The following is a 17,280-nucleotide window of genomic DNA, read 5'->3' on the forward strand; positions in this document are numbered from 1 at the left end:
CGTTGCGCCTTCGCTGGCTGCGTGCTGCTGCTGCTCTCCGTTGCGCCTTCGCTTGGCTGCGTGCTGCTGCTGCTCTCCGTTGCGCCTTCGCTTGGCTGCGTGCTGCTGCTGCTCTCCGTTGCGCCTTCGCTTGGCTGCGTGCTGCTGCTGCTGCTCTCCGTGCGCCTTCGCTTGGCTGCGTGCTGCTGCTGCTGCTCCGTTGCGCCTTCGCTTGGCTGCGTGCTGCTGCTGCTCTCCGTTGCGCCTTCGCTTGGCTGCGTGCTGCTGCTGCTGCTCTCCGTTGCGCCTTCGCTTGGCTGCGTGCTGCTGCTGCTCTCCGTTGCGCCTTCGCTTGGCTGCGTGCTGCTGCTGCTCTCCGTTGCGCCTTCGCTTGGCTGCGTGCTGCTGCTGCTCTCCGTTGCGCCTTCGCTTGGCTGCGTGCTGCTGCTGCTCTCCGTTGCGCCTTCGCTTGGCTGCGTGCTGCTGCTGCTCTCCGTTGCGCCTTCGCTTGGCTGCGTGCTGCTGCTGCTCTCCGTTGCGCCTTCGCTTGGCTGCGTGCTGCTACTGCTCTCCGTTGCGCCTTCGCTTGGCTGCGTGCTGCTGCTGCTCTCCGTTGCGCCTTCGCTTGGCTGCGTGCTGCTGCTGCTCTCCGTTGCGCCTTCGCTTGGCTGCGTGCTGCTGCTGCTCTCCGTTGCGCCTTCGCTTGGCTGCGTGCTGCTCTCCGTTGCGCCTTCGCTTGGCTGCGTGCTGCTGCTGCTCTCTGTTGCGCCTTCGCCACTTGCAGTTGGGCTGATGCTTGATTGGGTGTCGCTACCAGCTTGGCTGCCTTTGTTGCTGCTTGTCGTTAGGCTTAGCTGGATGTTATCACACTTTGTCATGTTGCTGTTGTTCCTGCTCACCGATGGCTGGACGTTGCTCACCTGACTGCCATTGTTGCCATTAATTGTCAAGCTGTTGCTTAGCTGGTGGGTTTTGGATACTGTGCGTTGCTTTGCAGGGTTAAGGTGGCCAACTGATGGCCGAGTATACACTCCACTTGTCAGATGTACTGAAACAAACATTAAACAGTGTTTTACACTAATGGATTATTGTGATACCTTTACTTTCTTCAGTAACCAACACACATTACAATTTTTCAAATGATAATATTTGTATCTTGTTATAGAGCAAAACAACTTTTTAAATCTTTAGGTGTTTGACAATCTCATACTGCCAGTCGCACCTGTATTTGCAGATCGAGATTAACTTCAATCATATGTTGTTATTTCCTGGTTAAGATTATGTCTTAATGAAGTACCACATTATGTCTCAAAACTTAAAATTTAGAATGGAAAGGAATTTTGCCCAATTTTACTTTAAATGACAACTTCACGCTGCTCTTGAAATCAGTGGGGATTACTTTGCTATTCCATGACAGAATAAACAGCTCAGCATTCACAATATGTAGAGACTATGCAACATCATTTATTCTTAAATTATTCTTTGTGTTGTCTCACATCTTTGCATCAGTAAAGTTCTTACCTTTCATTCCCTTGTGCTGTCCATTGTCATGTCTTTTAGCCATTCCACTGACTGGCAAAGATGAGCCTGGGGACAATACATTTGCTGTTAATTAAATGTTTGTGCCATCTATGATTTGCTGCTTTGTATTTACAACTTCTTAAACACAGGTTTCAAACACAATAAAAGCAAAAACCTTTGACAAGCCAAACTGCCAGCACACAAATAAAGAAGGTCTCTGCAGATCCCATTGCTTCAGACACCAAGAGAACATGTTTCCTGTGCTGCATGAGGTTTAAAAAGCTCATCAAGCAGGTGACACAGCTGCTGGTGATCACATCTAATTGTCTCTCCCTTTAGATGTCTGAGTGATCAGTCCTCATATCCAGCTCTTCCTGACATGTACATGTGATACAATTATTCAGATTATCAAACCAAATTTGAAACAGAACTTATTCCATACTATGTTCTACTTTTGGATATGGATGCAACATCAAGGTATAATTCCACATATGTTCAATATTGTACATAAAAATAATTCACAACAATCTGCAGAGGCAGGTACAGGTCTGCTTACTGGGCCCCTTTCATCAAACACTAGTGTCGTGGCTGTAACATGCCAGTTTATATGCCCAACCTTTTTACTGGCATGGGGTGAGACTGGTCAGATTGGTCTGAGCAATTCTAGATAGCAGCTGACATTTGACAAATGAGTGGCAAATCTGGAACATATTTATGTATTGCTTCTTTGTATAACCGTTTACCTTGCATTTTTTGATGGCACAGTGAACTGGATTCACTGATAGTAACTCTCTCCACACAGTTATGGGCATAAGGAAGCTTGGGAGCTCCGTTTGTGCAGTCAAGATTTGAAGCACTAGAACGTTAAACTCAGCACAATGACATCTGGTGGTTTACAAAGTGCACAGCATCGTTTCAAGACAGAGGTGAAAATTCTACACACTTAAATTTTGATGTAGTATGTGCACTTCAAAAGTGCAAGAAGTCTTTGTGTTATTGGATTTATAATACAAATACAGCCGTCACATTGCTTTATTTTCTATTTCGCATTTTTACTGTTTAATCGTAACAGTAAAAAATACAGATATGGAAGTTCACATTATATTTTTATGATCTACATCTTCCTCTTGTTTAATATTTATTACATCTTATCTCACATGATGTTGGGTTTTTCAGCACATATTCCACCAAATGAACTGAAACATCTCTGAAATTCTGAGCAAAATAAACAGGACTTAAGATATAATTCTTTATCAGAGACACCGTCAGCATGGATGAAATTTTTTTTATTATTGCAGTATAATATGCAAAACATAGTTTCACATTTAGAGGACAATGTGAATAAAAGATTTTCGGGTTACGTGACTCATAATCAATATATTCCGTAGGTGTGTTCCTTCCCATCTCTGTATCGGTCCAGGTAGCGCAAAGGCTGTCCATGAGGGTATTTGACCTGTGGTGGGTGGTACACTGGAGGCTGGATAAACTCAAACACAGGCTCCTTCATGTCTGCAGGGTGAAGACAGAAACACCCTTTATTATTGAAAGATACCACACACACACACACACACACACACACACAATTGCAGTCTGATATTTAAGCAAGTAAGGGAAAATAACAACTTGTGAGCACTGGTGTGACTCACTGAGCGTGCTGTGAAAGGTGCTGGTGACAGATTCGTCCCACTGACACTGGAAGAAGGCCAGGCCTGCAGGTGTCATGTTGTCCTGATGCTTTCTGTAGAAATCCACTGTCTTAAATGTGCGATCCACCAGAGAATGGCTGGGAAGGTCGGGCAACATATGCTTAGTTTATTTCTAGTTTAAGTCTACTCTCTGTTTTTATTCTAATTTAACAGACATACAGAGATACGTAATGAAAATAAACATTTCATTCTATATTTACTCATAATACAAAAGCTTCTTATGTGTATGTTCAGTGTATAGCTGACCATGGTGACGGCCTGACATCGCCCTGGAAGTTGATGGGTCCCTCCTGCTTAAATAAGACATAAATGTAGCGGTGGAAGCCTGTTCCTCTGGCAGGGAAGGGGGGCAGGTAGTGACACAGCTCCTCTCCAGCGTGAACTGTTCCACCTGGTATGTTCCCTCTACAGAGACACGGTTGTCTGTCAGCAATCTTTCTTTAAAGTTTGTACAAAGGTGACTCAAATAGTAACAAGTCACATACAATAAAGCTAACTGAGAGTTATTGCACTGGGAAATATGTTATCTGCTTTAAAATACCTACACTAGCCAGTGAACGTATTCTGCTTCATTATCCAGAAGATGCTCATCTGAAAAAAAATTATTTCAGCAGTCTGTAAAAGTAGCTCGGGAAGACATAATTTGTGTTGATTCCTGTCATGGAAGCTGATGTTATTGCCTAGAGGAGACTGACCTGGAGAGGTGAGCAGAAGGGTCCACAAGGATCCCTCCTCTGCATCAAAGCTGACATGAGGAGCAGATGCTGCCTGGAGAGAAAAAAGAAGAATATATAGATATAAATATATCACAGAAGACACGGGGAGAGGCAGATGAACAGACTCTGGAACTTTCAATTCCTTTAACATACTTCAGTTGGTGTCAGTCGGTTCCCATAATGCACCTGACCACTGCTGTCCTGGCGATAGCAAATACGAAGTGACACTTGGGGTACAAAGTAGGCCATGGGGAAGAGATCTCTGAAAACACCATAGTGGTCTGCCAGTCTCTTAACATGAAAGGGGGCACTGGTTTTCTCCCAGGTTTCCTGCACTCGATCCACAGGGATCTTATCTGCAGGGAAAATAAAATATAGAAAAGTTAACAAAATACTCATATTATCTTATGAGTTCAAAATGTAAGGCTATAATGTGTGGCTTAAGCTAGCCCTAACTCAACACTCAAAATCAATCTACTCATCTCCACCTGCACATAATGTATCTTTGAGTATTCACTGTGTGAGCTTACAAGTGTGCAGACGACAAGCCCTTTCCAGCTCAACGTTCTTCTTGTTGTTCTTCATCACCTCCCTTCTCTCCCTCACTTCTTTGGTCCTGTTGGGTTGATAGTATGGCAGACCAATGTTCACTCGCTCCGCACCTGCAACAAAAAGAAGCTATTTGACGCTGCAGATTTTCCGAGGTTTGAAGTGTCACTAAATAAAATCCTCAACCAACCATTTTTGCCACTGCACCTACATAGCACCAGGGTTTCTCACCATGCTCAGGATCAGCTTTCTCAGCGTAGCTCCTGTAAGTCCTCCACCACACAGGTTTGTTATTTGCCTTCTCAGCTTGTCTGAAGTAACGAGTGTAGCTGCGATACCTCTCTATTGATTCCAGGTTTTTAACATCAATGTCCTCATTTGGCATCGGACCTAATGGAGGCACCCTTCTGCAGAGGAATGCTGTCATGTGGAAACATCAAACAATTTGTTATTTACCTTTTTTTAGTCTCACTGCTACTTAAATTGTGCATTTATACACATTTCCATGTACTGTCTGTATTTATGTTGTGCATATGCTCAGATTCTTCTGTACTGATGTTTGTCTTGTCATTGTTACGTTAACATTGTCAAAATGTGGAAACAAAAATCAGTTCAACTCCCATTGATTACTGTACATTCATAAATAAGTCAAAGACTTGTGGTGACTCTCCAGAAACCCCGTTCAGATTTTGACAGTCTGTATCAAGTAGAAGCCTAAATTCACCACACTTACAACGATGCATCTAGTACACTGAACGGTGCTGGTTGCAACGCTCATATTTGGTCCTTCCGATGCTTATTCAAACCAACAACATATACAAATTTGACTTCAACTGCCTAAAACTAAACAGCTTGAGCTAAGTGTCAATGCGTTCATGCTTAATTGTCATATTTTCCTATAGAGTTTGGCATCGCCACCGGAGGCGACAGCGTGTAAGCAGGGTCTGCTGTTCAAACTAATGCTAACCTAACATACATTAGAAGACATACTGAAGACCAAGCACAAAGGTCGTCAGCGTAAAACCAATATAATTCAGTAAAATTGTTACAATACCTGTTGTGACAAACGCCCTCGCATTATTGACCCCTAAATCTGTCCCAGTTCGCAAGGTAGCAGCACAAACCCTGCGCAGCGCCATGTTGAATGAGTGTTTCAGAATATACGGTGGCCGAGAGGAGCAAAACGACTCCGTGCACTTTATTCTCATTATATCCCTTTGTCACGTACTATACAGTATATTGCACTAGCAAGCAAAACTAGTAACATATATTATCGTAAGTTTATTCAGACAATTTTTTAAAAACCTCCATTGTACAGAAATTACTACACATATTTAGTTTAGTTAGTGATCTATCAGCAGTTACAGTTGAAGCTGGATTTAAGGTACAGTCTGTATATAAAATGCTTTATGTAACGTTACAGTCTGTGGGAACAATCTAGCCTATTGTGTGACAACAACAAGTAAGTTCTACTCGTAAGAATCCAACGAAAAGCAATATTACAGTTACAGTACACGTATTACAGTGTAACTAAAGTAAATGAAACAACACTAATACCACTGTAATGATGTATATATTTGTGTGTTTATTTGTTTTCCCGACACGACGTGAAGGCGTCATTTTTGCGTATGTCGTCATCAGGGAAGCTTCATCTGGAGAAATTCAGTGTTCAGAGAAGCTAATGCTGGACACGACTGTAACTGTACAAGGGGTAAGGATACACATTATGCCGTTTTGTGTTATATCTGCCCGGCGATAGTAAAACGTGCGCTAATATACAATTAAATCACTCGACCGTTCATATTTTGACAATTTGTCCCCAAGAGGTCTAGCTAACGTGAACTGACTGAGAATCTAGCTAGGCTAACGGTAGCTAGCGTTAGCCTTTGCTTGCATTAGGCTAAGTTAGTAACTAACGTTACCCAAATAAAAGACTGAGCCTTAAGGTGATTGATGCTTGTGTCTTTGTTGTGGCCGAGTATGATAACTGCCACAGAAATGTCAAATATTGTGTTTTATTCTGCCTTTATGAGAAACAGTTTCTAAATAAAAAGCTTCATATGTTTGATGTAGATGTTAAGCAGTTCTTTTCAAAGCTGTCACTGTGAAGAACTCTTAAGTCATCATTAACATCCTATTTTCCCCTCTTTTTCTCACAGAGGTATCAGGTGTTTGTTCAGTGATGGAGTCTCAAAATTCAAACCTGATCTGCGCCATATGTCTGGAGCGTTTCAGGATCCCTGTAACCATCCCTTGTGGACACACCTTCTGTCAAAAGTGCATCACCACTTACTGGGACACTAAGAGCAAGACTGACCTCAGCCCCGGATCTCAGTGCCCCATCTGCAGTGAGAAGTTTGACACGAGGCCCATCCTTAAGCGTAATGTGTCCCTGTCAGTCCTGACTGAGGCTGCCAACACCACCGGACCCTCCTGTAGAGAGTCTCTCATGAGGGGGGGTGAAGGAGTGAGAGCTATGCTCCTGTGTGACCGCCATAAGAAGCCTCTGGTTTATTACTGTAAGCAGGACAAAATGGCTGTGTGCTGCGAGTGTGGAATCTCAGAATGTGCGAGCCATGAGAAAGTCCTGTTGGAAGCAGAAAGGGAAAATCAAGAGGTAAATGTTGTAACGCATTCCCATCACAGCCACACTGTCTACTTTACTCTAGCCTCACAGTTGGTATTATTGTAACTTTAAAACCCGCTGTCTGATATGTTTTGAATCTTTTCAGATGCTGCTAGAAAGGAAAAATAAGGAATTGGGGAAACTCATTGAAGAGACGCAGAAAAGTATAAATGATCTTGCTGAGAATATAAATCAAGCTAAGGTAAACTCCTAGTGCAATAGAACAGGACACCACAAACAACATGTTTTCAAATTTCCCATAGCAGACATATCATTTGGTGTTTCCCGTCAACAGGTGACTCTTCAGCAAACTTCAACATGGGTCAATGTCAAGTTCTGCACTCTGATGAAAATACTGGCTGAAAAACAGGAGGCTACAGAGCTATTTATTAATGAGCAGAAAGAGGCCGCCATCTCTGAGGCTGAAGCTCGGCTAGCTGAACTCGAGGAGCGCTCCCAGAAGCTGAGAGAGAGTCAAGGCCAAATAGCAGCTCTGCATAACCTGTCTGACACAGAGCTCATCAAGGTTTGAGCTGCTGACTTTGTATTGTTTTTAGTTTGGTTCAAATAGCAAGACTTTTATTGTACACACTGCATTCATATGATCAAATGGCATTGAAATTTGAAATTGAAATGAATTATTTTATATTAAGAACCAGCCAGAATAAGCATAACAAAAGCAACAACACAATACATATGTATATATGTCACACAGTGCTGGAATTAGAGGCTGTTAAATCTTCTCATGCTCACCTTTGCATCTTAGAGTGACAAACCCTAAGAACAATGAAGAAACAATGATGGAAAAATATGAATTTGGCGCTTTCTTTGTTGTTGTTTTTTGTGTTGTAGGTGGCTCACAACAAGGATGTAGCATTGTGTAGGTCATTGTAGGTTAAAACTGTGACATTTTATGCGACCCACCCTGCTGTGGGAGCAGCATTCAGTATGTGTTCTACTGCTAGATGGCAGCACAGATATCGTTATTTAGCTCTGTGTAGTTTTGATAAACTGCTAAATGTCACAACTTCGGCAAAGAGTTTTGTCAGTGCAGCAAACAACCAAACATAGAACATGTACAGTGCATCAAGAAAGTAATCACAGTGCTTTCCACATTTTGTCATGTTAAAGATTAATTCCATAATGGATTGAATTCATTATTTACCACAAAACTCTACAAACAAAGTGAACAAAAATGTACATTAGTATTCACAGCCTTTGTCATGACTTTTAAAATTGACCTCTGGCACATCCTGTGGGAAATTCAGTTGATTGGACATGAACTGGAAAGGCATACACCTGTCTATACAAGGTCCCACAGTTAACAGTACATGTCAGAGCGCAATTGTCTATTCAATGAAATATTCATTTCATTATTTTTAATGAAATTGTAAAGATTTCAAAATAAAGTTTTTCAATTTGACAATATGGGGTATATTTGTGGAATTTTGAGGGAAATAATGAAATGAATCCATTTTGGAATAAGGCTGTAACATCAAATGTTTCTGGATGCACTGTGTATACTTAATTTGATACTGCAAATATCTTTGTTTTGATTATGGACAATTTAGATCCAATAACCATATGGAGCATGTTGAATGTGACCTTACACTCACTGTATCAGTTGTTGTTCTTAAGTAGAACAGCAGTTATCAATCAGTCAAATGTCAGACACACTGACATGGTTCGTTAAACTAAAAATTCTAAGAGGTCTTATTTAAAAGATATCTCTTCACAGGAATCGATGCTCATAGAAGTTCCACGCTTTGAGGCTGTTCCCACAGATATGACGCCAAACCTTCAAGATCGATTAAATGGTGTCACAGAAGTCCTGTCCCGGGTCTCCAAGCTCGTGTCTGAGGACCTAGAGAAAGCTGTGAGCACAGCTGTGGGTCAGGACAAAGATGGTAAGCAGCAGTTAGATTTTTCAGGAGATTATTCTGGACTCTGAGCTCTGTGTTCTCAGCGCTGTTATCCGTCTCCAGGTTCACCTCAGGATAAGAGGCCGATCCTAGCTGTGGTTCCCAGTCCGGCGGCTCCGTGCCACACTGGTGGGAAGGAGGGCCTCAGTGCTTGTAAGTCTTATCTAACATTTATGATGCTGTGTCTACTGTTATCATCAAGCAAGCGTGCGAACAAGGTTAAGAAATAAAGATCTATGTTTTTCGAGTGTGGTAAAGTTTTGTTGGTAGATCCTGCAGTAAATTAATGACTCCTTTCTTTGTCATTACAGACCGATGCACTTTGACCTTTGACCCCCGCACGGCCAATGGGCACCTGTTTTTGTCCCTGGAGAACCGGAGAGCGGAGCATCTGACGTCTGGGCCTCGCCCGGTTCCGGCCCACGAAGCCCGCTTCGATCACACCTGGCAGGTGCTTTGCTTTCAAGGCTTCACCCATGGACAGCATTACTGGGAGCTGGAGGTGTCCAAACCCTGGGCCTACCTCGGGGTAAAGAACTCTCTAATGTTGGTCCTGTCTATGTCTTTGTCCACCAATTTGTCCAGACTGAAATATCTCTGCATGCATTTCACCCACATAATTTCCTCCACGTCTCATCAGGTAACTTACGAGACCATCCCCAGGAAGGAGAAGGGTAGGAGGTGCATGGTGGGTATGAATGAACTGTCGTGGAGCCTGCAGCTGGATGAGCATCAGCTTAGCGCCTGGCACAATGGCCGACGTGAGACAGTGTCCGGCCGCTCCCAGCACAGCCGCATCGGCATGCTGCTAGACTACGAGGCGGGGACTCTCACCTACTACGGAGACGGCCAGACCAGGCTCCATGCTTTCCACTGTGTTTTCACTCAGGAGCTGTTTCCTGCCTGCTGGATAGGAGAGGGGGTCAGCATCACCCTCTGCTCCACATGAGGGGACTCATAAAGAGAAGGAGCTCAGAGACGGATCAAACATAGGCAGTAACTGAGTCAACACAGACCCTTTTACATGTTTTGGTCTCTTGATGATCACTGCCTCAATACATTGTGTTAAGCAGAAGAATTGCGTGTGATTGGGTTCTCAACCTATAAATGCCTACTTGGCTTTTGCTGGTTCACACAATGACATAGCTAAAGAAATGGTTACAAACTGTACAGGGCCTTAGGGCTCTAGTGTGACATCACTAATTTATCTGGGTTTTTGTTTCCTCTTCATAGTAGGTATGAAATAATCTCCAGTTTTAGACAAGTTCCCGCTTTCATCTCCACGTCAGATTATTGTACACTACACAAAATGTATTTCTTGTTTTCTACTTCAAGGCAATACACAGCTAATGTGGAGACTGACACTAACTAAGCCCGACATGGGCCAAAGGATGCCAGTGCAAGTGCACTTCCTGTTTAAGTACAGTCCCTACCATAAAAGATGGCAGGTGAAAACAAAATGCTGTGGGCTGTACATTACTACTTCAAATAGAGAACTGAGAATATGTTTTCTTTTTTTTTATTATTCATCTTGGGATTTTAGCATGAATGCACAAACTGTGCCTGCCTGTACAGTCCTTAACCTGTCATGCTGTGTTGTGATAGAATCTGCTGTACTCTACAGATGTTTTTTTAACAGGCTTTCGGCCTGAAGTTTTTTCCTTTTAAATCACGAGCACTTCTAAAGCATAGTTGTGACCTTTGGAATGTTGAGGTACTCGAGGCTCAGGACATAGCGCATCATTCTTTGGGAAACTGCTGTGGATTTGCACAAGTTGACGACAAGTGCAGACAAGCACTACTGACTGAAGGAAGAGCACATTTCCAGGCTGCTCTGGTCTAACAATGTTCTGTTGAGTTTGCTAATGCACTGAGCTGTGGTCAAAGTGAAACACCTATCAAGCTGTGATACAGCAATACTGTAGAAAGAAAAAAAGACAAAGACCGTTCTGTTCCACATGAATCAAGATCCATTTAATAAAATCCAATCCAATGCATACATGCATTAGTTGAGATCATGCTTTTTCTTACTTAGGCCATTTTACATTAATTATTCAATAAATTACTTTGAAATAAATACAGAGCTTTATTAATATACACACAGCCATGACAGAGCAAACAGGAGCCCGATGCATAGCATTCTGAAAGTGCAAAGAATCAGCCACAGATGTGCCACAGATACAGTTTATAGATTACTGACCATAGAGGAAGGAAGAGCAGAAACTCAGATACTGAGCTGCTCAGATCAGATTGAAACACTGACCTCAAACTGAGAGTTAATGTCACAACACAGAAAGTAGAAACTTTGAGAAGATCTTGTTCTAATGTCTAAAATGTGAGGAAGGAGAAGGCGAGATGAAGCAGGCTGGTGGAGAGTCTGACCATAGGTTTCTCGAATGTTCAGAGGTACGACAAAATAGGAAGTGACATCATTGGGCGACTGCTCTGCTCTTGCACATTATAAAGATAATCCACCCCACACACGGCAGTACGTCCCTCCAGGCCCTGGCCACGCTCACTCGCTCTAATCCAGGATCAGGGATTCGCTGCTGGGCTCGATGCCGCTCTAATCTTTGCGTTCCTCATATCCACTAAAACATGTCAGAGCAGACCAGGCCACCTGGCAGTCTGCTCTCTTTACAAAAGTTAGATTAGTGTTCTTGAGAAATTCTCAGTTTTCAAAGTCTACATATTAAAAGCATGTACACACAAAATAGAATAATAATTAGTAATTATAGAAAAATAAAAGATTGCATTCAGCTTGCCTCTGGATAGGTTAGCAAACTAATTCACATCATTAGATTGAGTCTGGTTTAATAGACAGAAAATCATATGTGAGCTTCACCTAAGCATAGTTCAATATAATGTTTAGAGTAGCACTATGATTCTTGGGATATTTGCAAGGCAATAAATGCAAAAATAGCAGGTCAGGTTACAAAGGTTCCTCAACTACACTGAAAAAAGCCAGAAAATCCTGCTGGAACATCTTCTGTTGTCTCTCACAGATTGCTACCAATACTAATGACCATCAGGTAAAGGTGCATCTGAGAAGAATGAAGCTGATTACAGTATAAGAATTATCAGAGGAATGTATAATGTTTAAGCTGAGGTGGGAAATGATGGAATGAGAGAAAGGGAAGACCAAAGAAATGAATTGGCTGGGGACTAGGAAGACAAGAAATAATTAAAATACAAAAGTTGTACTGATGTCCAGTGAATTAAACAAGAAACAAGGTGATCCAGTAGGATAGAGGATCAGGCAGGTCTACTGGTTCTTCTTATCTTCTGGGGGGGAGTAGGGAGGAGGCTTGTCCTAGAAAGAGAAGGGAGTCATGATTTGAGACCGTACTAATAGTACAGTGAACCTTTTTAGACTTTTTTTCTCCTAATGGCCATGGTCTGATTCATCAAAGACCACTTAGACCAATTTAGACAGGAGCAGAATGCCTGGACACAACCAAAAGTTTGTTTATCCCTAAAACCATAATGCGACAAAGTGAAATGGAAACAGAGAGAATAGAGTGAGTCCAGCGAGGCTCCTGCTCCACAGATGAAAGCATCAGCTGTGTATGGAGCAATTACGTAACTGTCACGTTCCTCAAATTACTATTCAGGATAAACCAAAACCAAATGCCACATTTCCATCATGTATTGTACAAACCTCATTAGCAAAAAAGGTTTATTTACTTTAAAATACTAAAATCTGTTAATTAGTTTGAACATCTATCTGATAAACACACAAAGAAAGGTTTTGTTTTGTTTAAAATAATGTCCAAAGGCAGAATCAGCCAAATATATTAGCAAACTGGGAGTGAAATCAGTTTAACATTAGATACAAAGGAGTGATAGACGGCAGCTTACCTGCGGCAGGTAAACATGTGGAGGAGGCAGAGTGGCACAGCTGGCACTGGCTGCTGCCTCGGCTGCTTTGGCCTCCGCTGTGAGGGGGGAAAAAACACACACAAAGGGAATAGAGATGGGAGGGTGGGCATTAATTAAACATACCATCTAATCCCTGGGATATTTGAGACAACTGGAGCTAATCAAGCTTGAAATGTGACAGGTGGTTGTGGTGAATGAGACAGGACTGAGCACAGAAAGTGCACGAAGAGAAGTAACAAGGCAGCAACAGCGTGCATTATTCTGTGGCCTTAGCTAATAGGTTGTTATGATGTAGAGTCAAGAATGTTACTTCAGATTCCTTTCAAATGTATACCAGCCAGATTTAGTTAGTATGTCAAGGTGACGTGGTTAATGTCAGCGTCACGATACACATCTCTGTCTGCATCACTGTATGGAGTTTGCTCTCAGCTGAACCACCATCTACTGATGAAGACATGATTTACAGACCATATATTAATATCAGTTCACAATAGTAAACCACTTCTTTGAAGAATTCCAAGCCATCAGCTTTTCTTAACATTGTTCTTTTAATTAAGGCTGATCAGTGCATCAACACCTGAAGTGCACTGGACCTTAAATCACATTAATTCAGATCAGTTAGAGCCCCTCTGCCAGAGAGACCCACCTGCTGCTGAGGACGGAAGGTCTGGATCATGCGGTGCCTGCTGGCCCAAAGGAGCAGAATATGGAGGTGGAGGGATGTAGGCCGCAGAAGCATTAAATGCTGGGGGGTTGGGGTAGAATCCATCTGAGTACAAGGAGCACAGAGATGCAGATTAGACAAAATATTGTGAAAGTAAACATGTGACAATAAACGCCACATTTATTACAGCATCTAACCTGGAGGTGGAGGGTTGGGGTAGGAGTAACCGGGCGGAGGTCCAGATGGGTACATCCCATTAGCTGGGGGAGGAGGGTAAGCATAGGCCCCATTAGCCATGTAGGGGCACCCACCAAATCCAGGAGTCACTGGCTGACCTCGAGATGCTGAGAGAAAGTAGACGATGAAGCAACAGAAGCAAAGTGAACCAAAACATCAAAAGTACAACATACACTTTCCACTACTGTTAGCACTGGTTTGTCATTGTACCCTGAGCTGCAACCTGCAGCATGTACTGGCCAAACTCTATAGCTCCTCCAGCAGCAAAGATAAGCTTGAAAGTAGCACTGCCCTCCCAACCACCTGTAAGAGAAATAATACAAGCAGGAATCCACTGTTACTAACTTTTCATGCGTGAGAAAAACCTAAAAACACACTTGTAGACCTACCTCCTGGCTCTGCGCCGACGGTGCCCTTGATGTAATTGGCTCCCAATACAGGCTGTTTTACCTCACAGCCTTTCATCAAGTAGAATGGCATCATGAAAGATTGTAGTGCATCCCTACCTTTAGCTAGGAAGATCACCTAGCAAAAAAAAAAAAGAACAAAAAACTCCCTTAGCACTTCCAGGAACTCAAATTCAGTCTCAGTTTTCTCCAACTAACCCATTGGGGAAAGTTAAACATGATGCTGTTTACTAGTGGAACCTTCTGCAAGTTGTTGTGGACATGCTGTCAACAGTGGCAGTGTGAGGCTGTCTGTCTTATACAAACAATCTGATATGTGGGTTGTTTCTCTTACCCTGTATGGCGTCAGGTAAATACTGCCCTTCTTGCTCTTTCTGAAGGCTTCAGGCAGAGTTTCCGCATCACAGAAAACCAGCTCCACGTTATCATAGTTCATCAACACACTGGTGGCATAAGAAGAAAGCAGGGACAATAAAAAGGGACATTTCCAGTGAAAAACATTAGGATATGACTTGATTCTCCTGTCCTGTGGTAAAATTCACTTAAATCACTATTAAGAGGACGTCCCAATAACTCCTTAAAAAGCCTCCAGTTAATCCAAAATGCTGCAGCCAGAGATCTGGCCTGAATTAGTAAGAGAGATCATATTTCTCCTACGTTAGCTTCTCTCCATTGGCTTCCTGTAAAATCCAGAATAGAGTTTAAAACACTTCTCCTTAATAATCAAGCTCCATCTTTCTTAAAGACCTCATAGTTTCATTTTTCCCAGCAGAACTCTTTGTTCTCAGAGATTCCAAATGTAGATTGGAGGCAGAGCCTTTATCTATCAAGCTCCTCTCATGTGGAACCAGCTCCCAGTTCAGGTTTGGGAGGCAGACACCCTCTCTATATTTATGACTCAATTTAGCTAATAGTTAGAGAAGGATCAGGCCCTGGAGCTCTATATCTTCACAATGCAGTTACTGGCTTTACTAATGTGTGCTTGTGTTTTTCCTGCTCGTTGTTTTTGTTGCCTGCTGTTCTTTTCTCTCTCCCTTTTCCACTCGCCCCAACCAATCGAGGCAGATGGCCGCCCACCCTGAGTCTGGTTCTGCTGCAGGTTTCTTCCTCTAAAGGGATTTTTTCCTCTCCAATGTCACCTAGTGCTGTTAAAGTGGGGTTGTTGGGGTTATTTTTATATAATTGTCAATACAGTTATATTTGTAAGGTCTTAAACTGTACACTGTAAAGTGCCTTGAGATGACATCCGGTGTGATTTGGCACTAAACAAACACAACTGAATTAAAAGGATTAGCGCTACCTGCCATCCAGAGTTTACTACTCTGCTGGTTCTGGGTTAGCTGTAATGGGTTTATCTTTAAGCTCTGGTATGTTCTAGAAGAATCTGCCAACGATGGTAACTGCAGTGTCCAGTTTAGATGTGACAAAACATCCGTTTTACCAGAGAGCAGACCAGCATGCAGATGGTTAAAACCAAACAATGAAGCAGCACTGTTACAATGTGGTTAAATAACATGTTGTCCTAGTATACGTTTGGCTGCATATAAGGTTAATAACAAGTAAACATTTATGTAATCAAATGTCTAGCCTGCTACGGCTGACTGCAGTGATGATATAACAGGGTGAAGGCCATATTTGGGCCACGAGTCCAAGACCCGGTTCAGTAAAATGCAACACGAATAGTCCATTAAGAAACAATGCGTTTTAACACAACCGTTGCAATTGCTCGTCAGCTAGCTAAATAGGTTATATTAGAAAGTCTGGAAGTCGGCTAACATATGATAAACCATAAAGCACTCTTAAATTAGAGTCTCTAGTGAAACAGTGCTGGCTACCGCCATCATAACATTAGGTAAAATGGGGACAAATTAGCTAACATGCTAAAAGTTGCCATTTCAACTAACGTGAAATGAATATAACGTTATTTGGCTAACTGTGTAACGTTGATTTGTGTATAAATTAAAATTCACATGTTGAATTTTAGAGCACTTTCTGTACGTTAAGCATGTTTATTTATTAATTAACACATTTAAACTGCGTAATTTTCTAAAGGAGTCTGGTGTGACGTTCCCGTCTGACAGAGTTCAACTTGTCAGTCCGGTTAACGGTAACGGTTACAGCTAGCTAGCCCGCTCCAACGGCTAACGTTACCTTTCACTGTTGTTAATGATGACTCCGCCGGACTCCGAGTGGTTCTGGTTCAGAGTCATGTCGACGGCCCTCCAAACTCTCCGGGAACACACAGATTAAAGTTGTAGATCGTCAATCAGAAAACGTATGGGCAGGCCCGTGTGCCTCCTCGGTACCGTCTCCCGGTGCGTTGATAACGGTTGTTGTGTTGTTGCTGGGTTTAATGTTGCACCTGCTCTTCCGCCATCCGTTTGCCACGCCCACGGCGTGACGTCAGACTGTATTAAAACATATATGTTTTACAGATAAAATTAATTCGAGAGAAGGTTTTATGACTTATCTTAAGAATAACATGTGTAAGAGATGATATATGAAATATTTAGACACCTGGATACGAATGAATGGGACTAACTTTAGTTAAGGTAAGTAATAAAGTGAGGGACATCATGCATACATGCACATACATGTAGGTTAAGATGGGGTTATTTATCCAGTGAGGACACCAGTCTGAGGTGATCCAGGAAAATAGATGAAGAAATAGCTTGGAACATTAAATGTTCTTGGTTTTGTTTTATTAGTCTTTGTAGTCATCTTTATTCTAACCCTTTAAAATCCTTGTGATTTCTGCACTTGGCAGTTGTGTGTACTGCACATAAACTTTATGTGTGTGTGTGTGTGTGTGTGTGTGTGTGTGTGTCCATGTGTTTAATTGCATCTAATAATCCCATCTATTCAAGCCCAAACAATCCCGCTGCAGATAAGCAACCAAAGTTAGTACAGTGGTCTTAATGTTGTGTCGTATGAATTGTGAAAGCTGAAAACAGTAATGTTTGGATGTATGATTTTTGTTAATACCCAGTGTTTGACCCAGTGACTCTAACAGTAAGGAACAGAATTTCTCAGGAAAGGAGAACGGCCAGGTTGCAGAAGTAGCCACATTC

At 42.4% G+C, this 17,280-nt stretch overlaps 3 protein-coding genes across 3 annotated transcripts; 1 reads left to right on the plus strand and 2 right to left on the minus strand.

The window, feature by feature from the left end:
- Positions 1–2,770: 2,770 nt before the first annotated feature.
- On the minus strand, positions 2,771–5,629 carry mrpl38 (mitochondrial ribosomal protein L38). The gene is made up of 9 exons (XM_026350611.1): positions 5,526–5,629; positions 4,703–4,891; positions 4,453–4,584; positions 4,076–4,278; positions 3,902–3,974; positions 3,752–3,797; positions 3,453–3,611; positions 3,147–3,283; positions 2,771–3,009 (listed from the first exon to the last, which is right to left on the minus strand). The coding sequence occupies exons 1-9, from the start codon at positions 5,608–5,610 to the stop codon at positions 2,873–2,875; spliced, it is 1,161 nt and encodes a 386-aa protein (XP_026206396.1). The 5' UTR covers positions 5,611–5,629; the 3' UTR covers positions 2,771–2,872.
- Positions 5,630–6,107: 478 nt separating this feature from the next.
- trim65 (tripartite motif containing 65) lies at positions 6,108–11,096 on the plus strand. Its single transcript, XM_026351410.1, has 8 exons — positions 6,108–6,182; positions 6,631–7,088; positions 7,204–7,299; positions 7,393–7,623; positions 8,836–9,004; positions 9,083–9,172; positions 9,331–9,548; positions 9,660–11,096. The coding sequence occupies exons 2-8, from the start codon at positions 6,654–6,656 to the stop codon at positions 9,966–9,968; spliced, it is 1,548 nt and encodes a 515-aa protein (XP_026207195.1). The 5' UTR covers positions 6,108–6,182; positions 6,631–6,653; the 3' UTR covers positions 9,969–11,096.
- wbp2 (WW domain binding protein 2) lies at positions 11,056–16,599 on the minus strand. The gene is made up of 8 exons (XM_026351411.1): positions 16,361–16,599; positions 14,544–14,652; positions 14,192–14,327; positions 14,013–14,105; positions 13,763–13,909; positions 13,548–13,670; positions 12,881–12,957; positions 11,056–12,332 (listed from the first exon to the last, which is right to left on the minus strand). Exons 1-8 carry the CDS (start codon positions 16,417–16,419, stop codon positions 12,285–12,287), a joined length of 792 nt encoding a protein of 263 aa, XP_026207196.1. The 5' UTR covers positions 16,420–16,599; the 3' UTR covers positions 11,056–12,284.
- Positions 16,600–17,280: the final 681 nt, after the last annotated feature.

Source organism: Anabas testudineus, chromosome 19 (assembly GCF_900324465.2).
Source record: "Anabas testudineus chromosome 19, fAnaTes1.2, whole genome shotgun sequence".
Lineage (NCBI taxonomy): Eukaryota > Metazoa > Chordata > Actinopteri > Anabantiformes > Anabantidae > Anabas > Anabas testudineus.

What these genes read in the sequence shown, in the direction of transcription:
- mrpl38 (XM_026350611.1), bottom strand. Translation starts at nt 5,610, where the DNA reads ATGGCGCTGCGCAGGGTTTGTGCTGCTACCTTGCGAACTGGGACAGAT. An exon ending in GAAAGCTGATCCTGAGCATG is followed by an intron (nt 4,585 to 4,702) that starts GTGAGAAACCCT and finishes TTTTTGTTGCAG; the next exon opens with GTGCGGAGCGAGTGAACATT. An exon ending in GATGTCAGGCCGTCACCATG is followed by an intron (nt 3,284 to 3,452) that starts GTCAGCTATACA and finishes CGACCTTCCCAG; the next exon opens with CCATTCTCTGGTGGATCGCA.
- trim65 (XM_026351410.1), top strand. Translation starts at nt 6,654, where the DNA reads ATGGAGTCTCAAAATTCAAACCTGATCTGCGCCATATGTCTGGAGCGT. An exon ending in AGAATATAAATCAAGCTAAG is followed by an intron (nt 7,300 to 7,392) that starts GTAAACTCCTAG and finishes TCCCGTCAACAG; the next exon opens with GTGACTCTTCAGCAAACTTC. An exon ending in AACCCTGGGCCTACCTCGGG is followed by an intron (nt 9,549 to 9,659) that starts GTAAAGAACTCT and finishes ACGTCTCATCAG; the next exon opens with GTAACTTACGAGACCATCCC.
- wbp2 (XM_026351411.1), bottom strand. Translation starts at nt 16,419, where the DNA reads ATGACTCTGAACCAGAACCACTCGGAGTCCGGCGGAGTCATCATTAAC. An exon ending in CGTCGGCGCAGAGCCAGGAG is followed by an intron (nt 14,106 to 14,191) that starts GTAGGTCTACAA and finishes TTTCTCTTACAG; the next exon opens with GTGGTTGGGAGGGCAGTGCT. An exon ending in GCTGCAGGTTGCAGCTCAGG is followed by an intron (nt 13,910 to 14,012) that starts GTACAATGACAA and finishes ACTTTCTCTCAG; the next exon opens with CATCTCGAGGTCAGCCAGTG.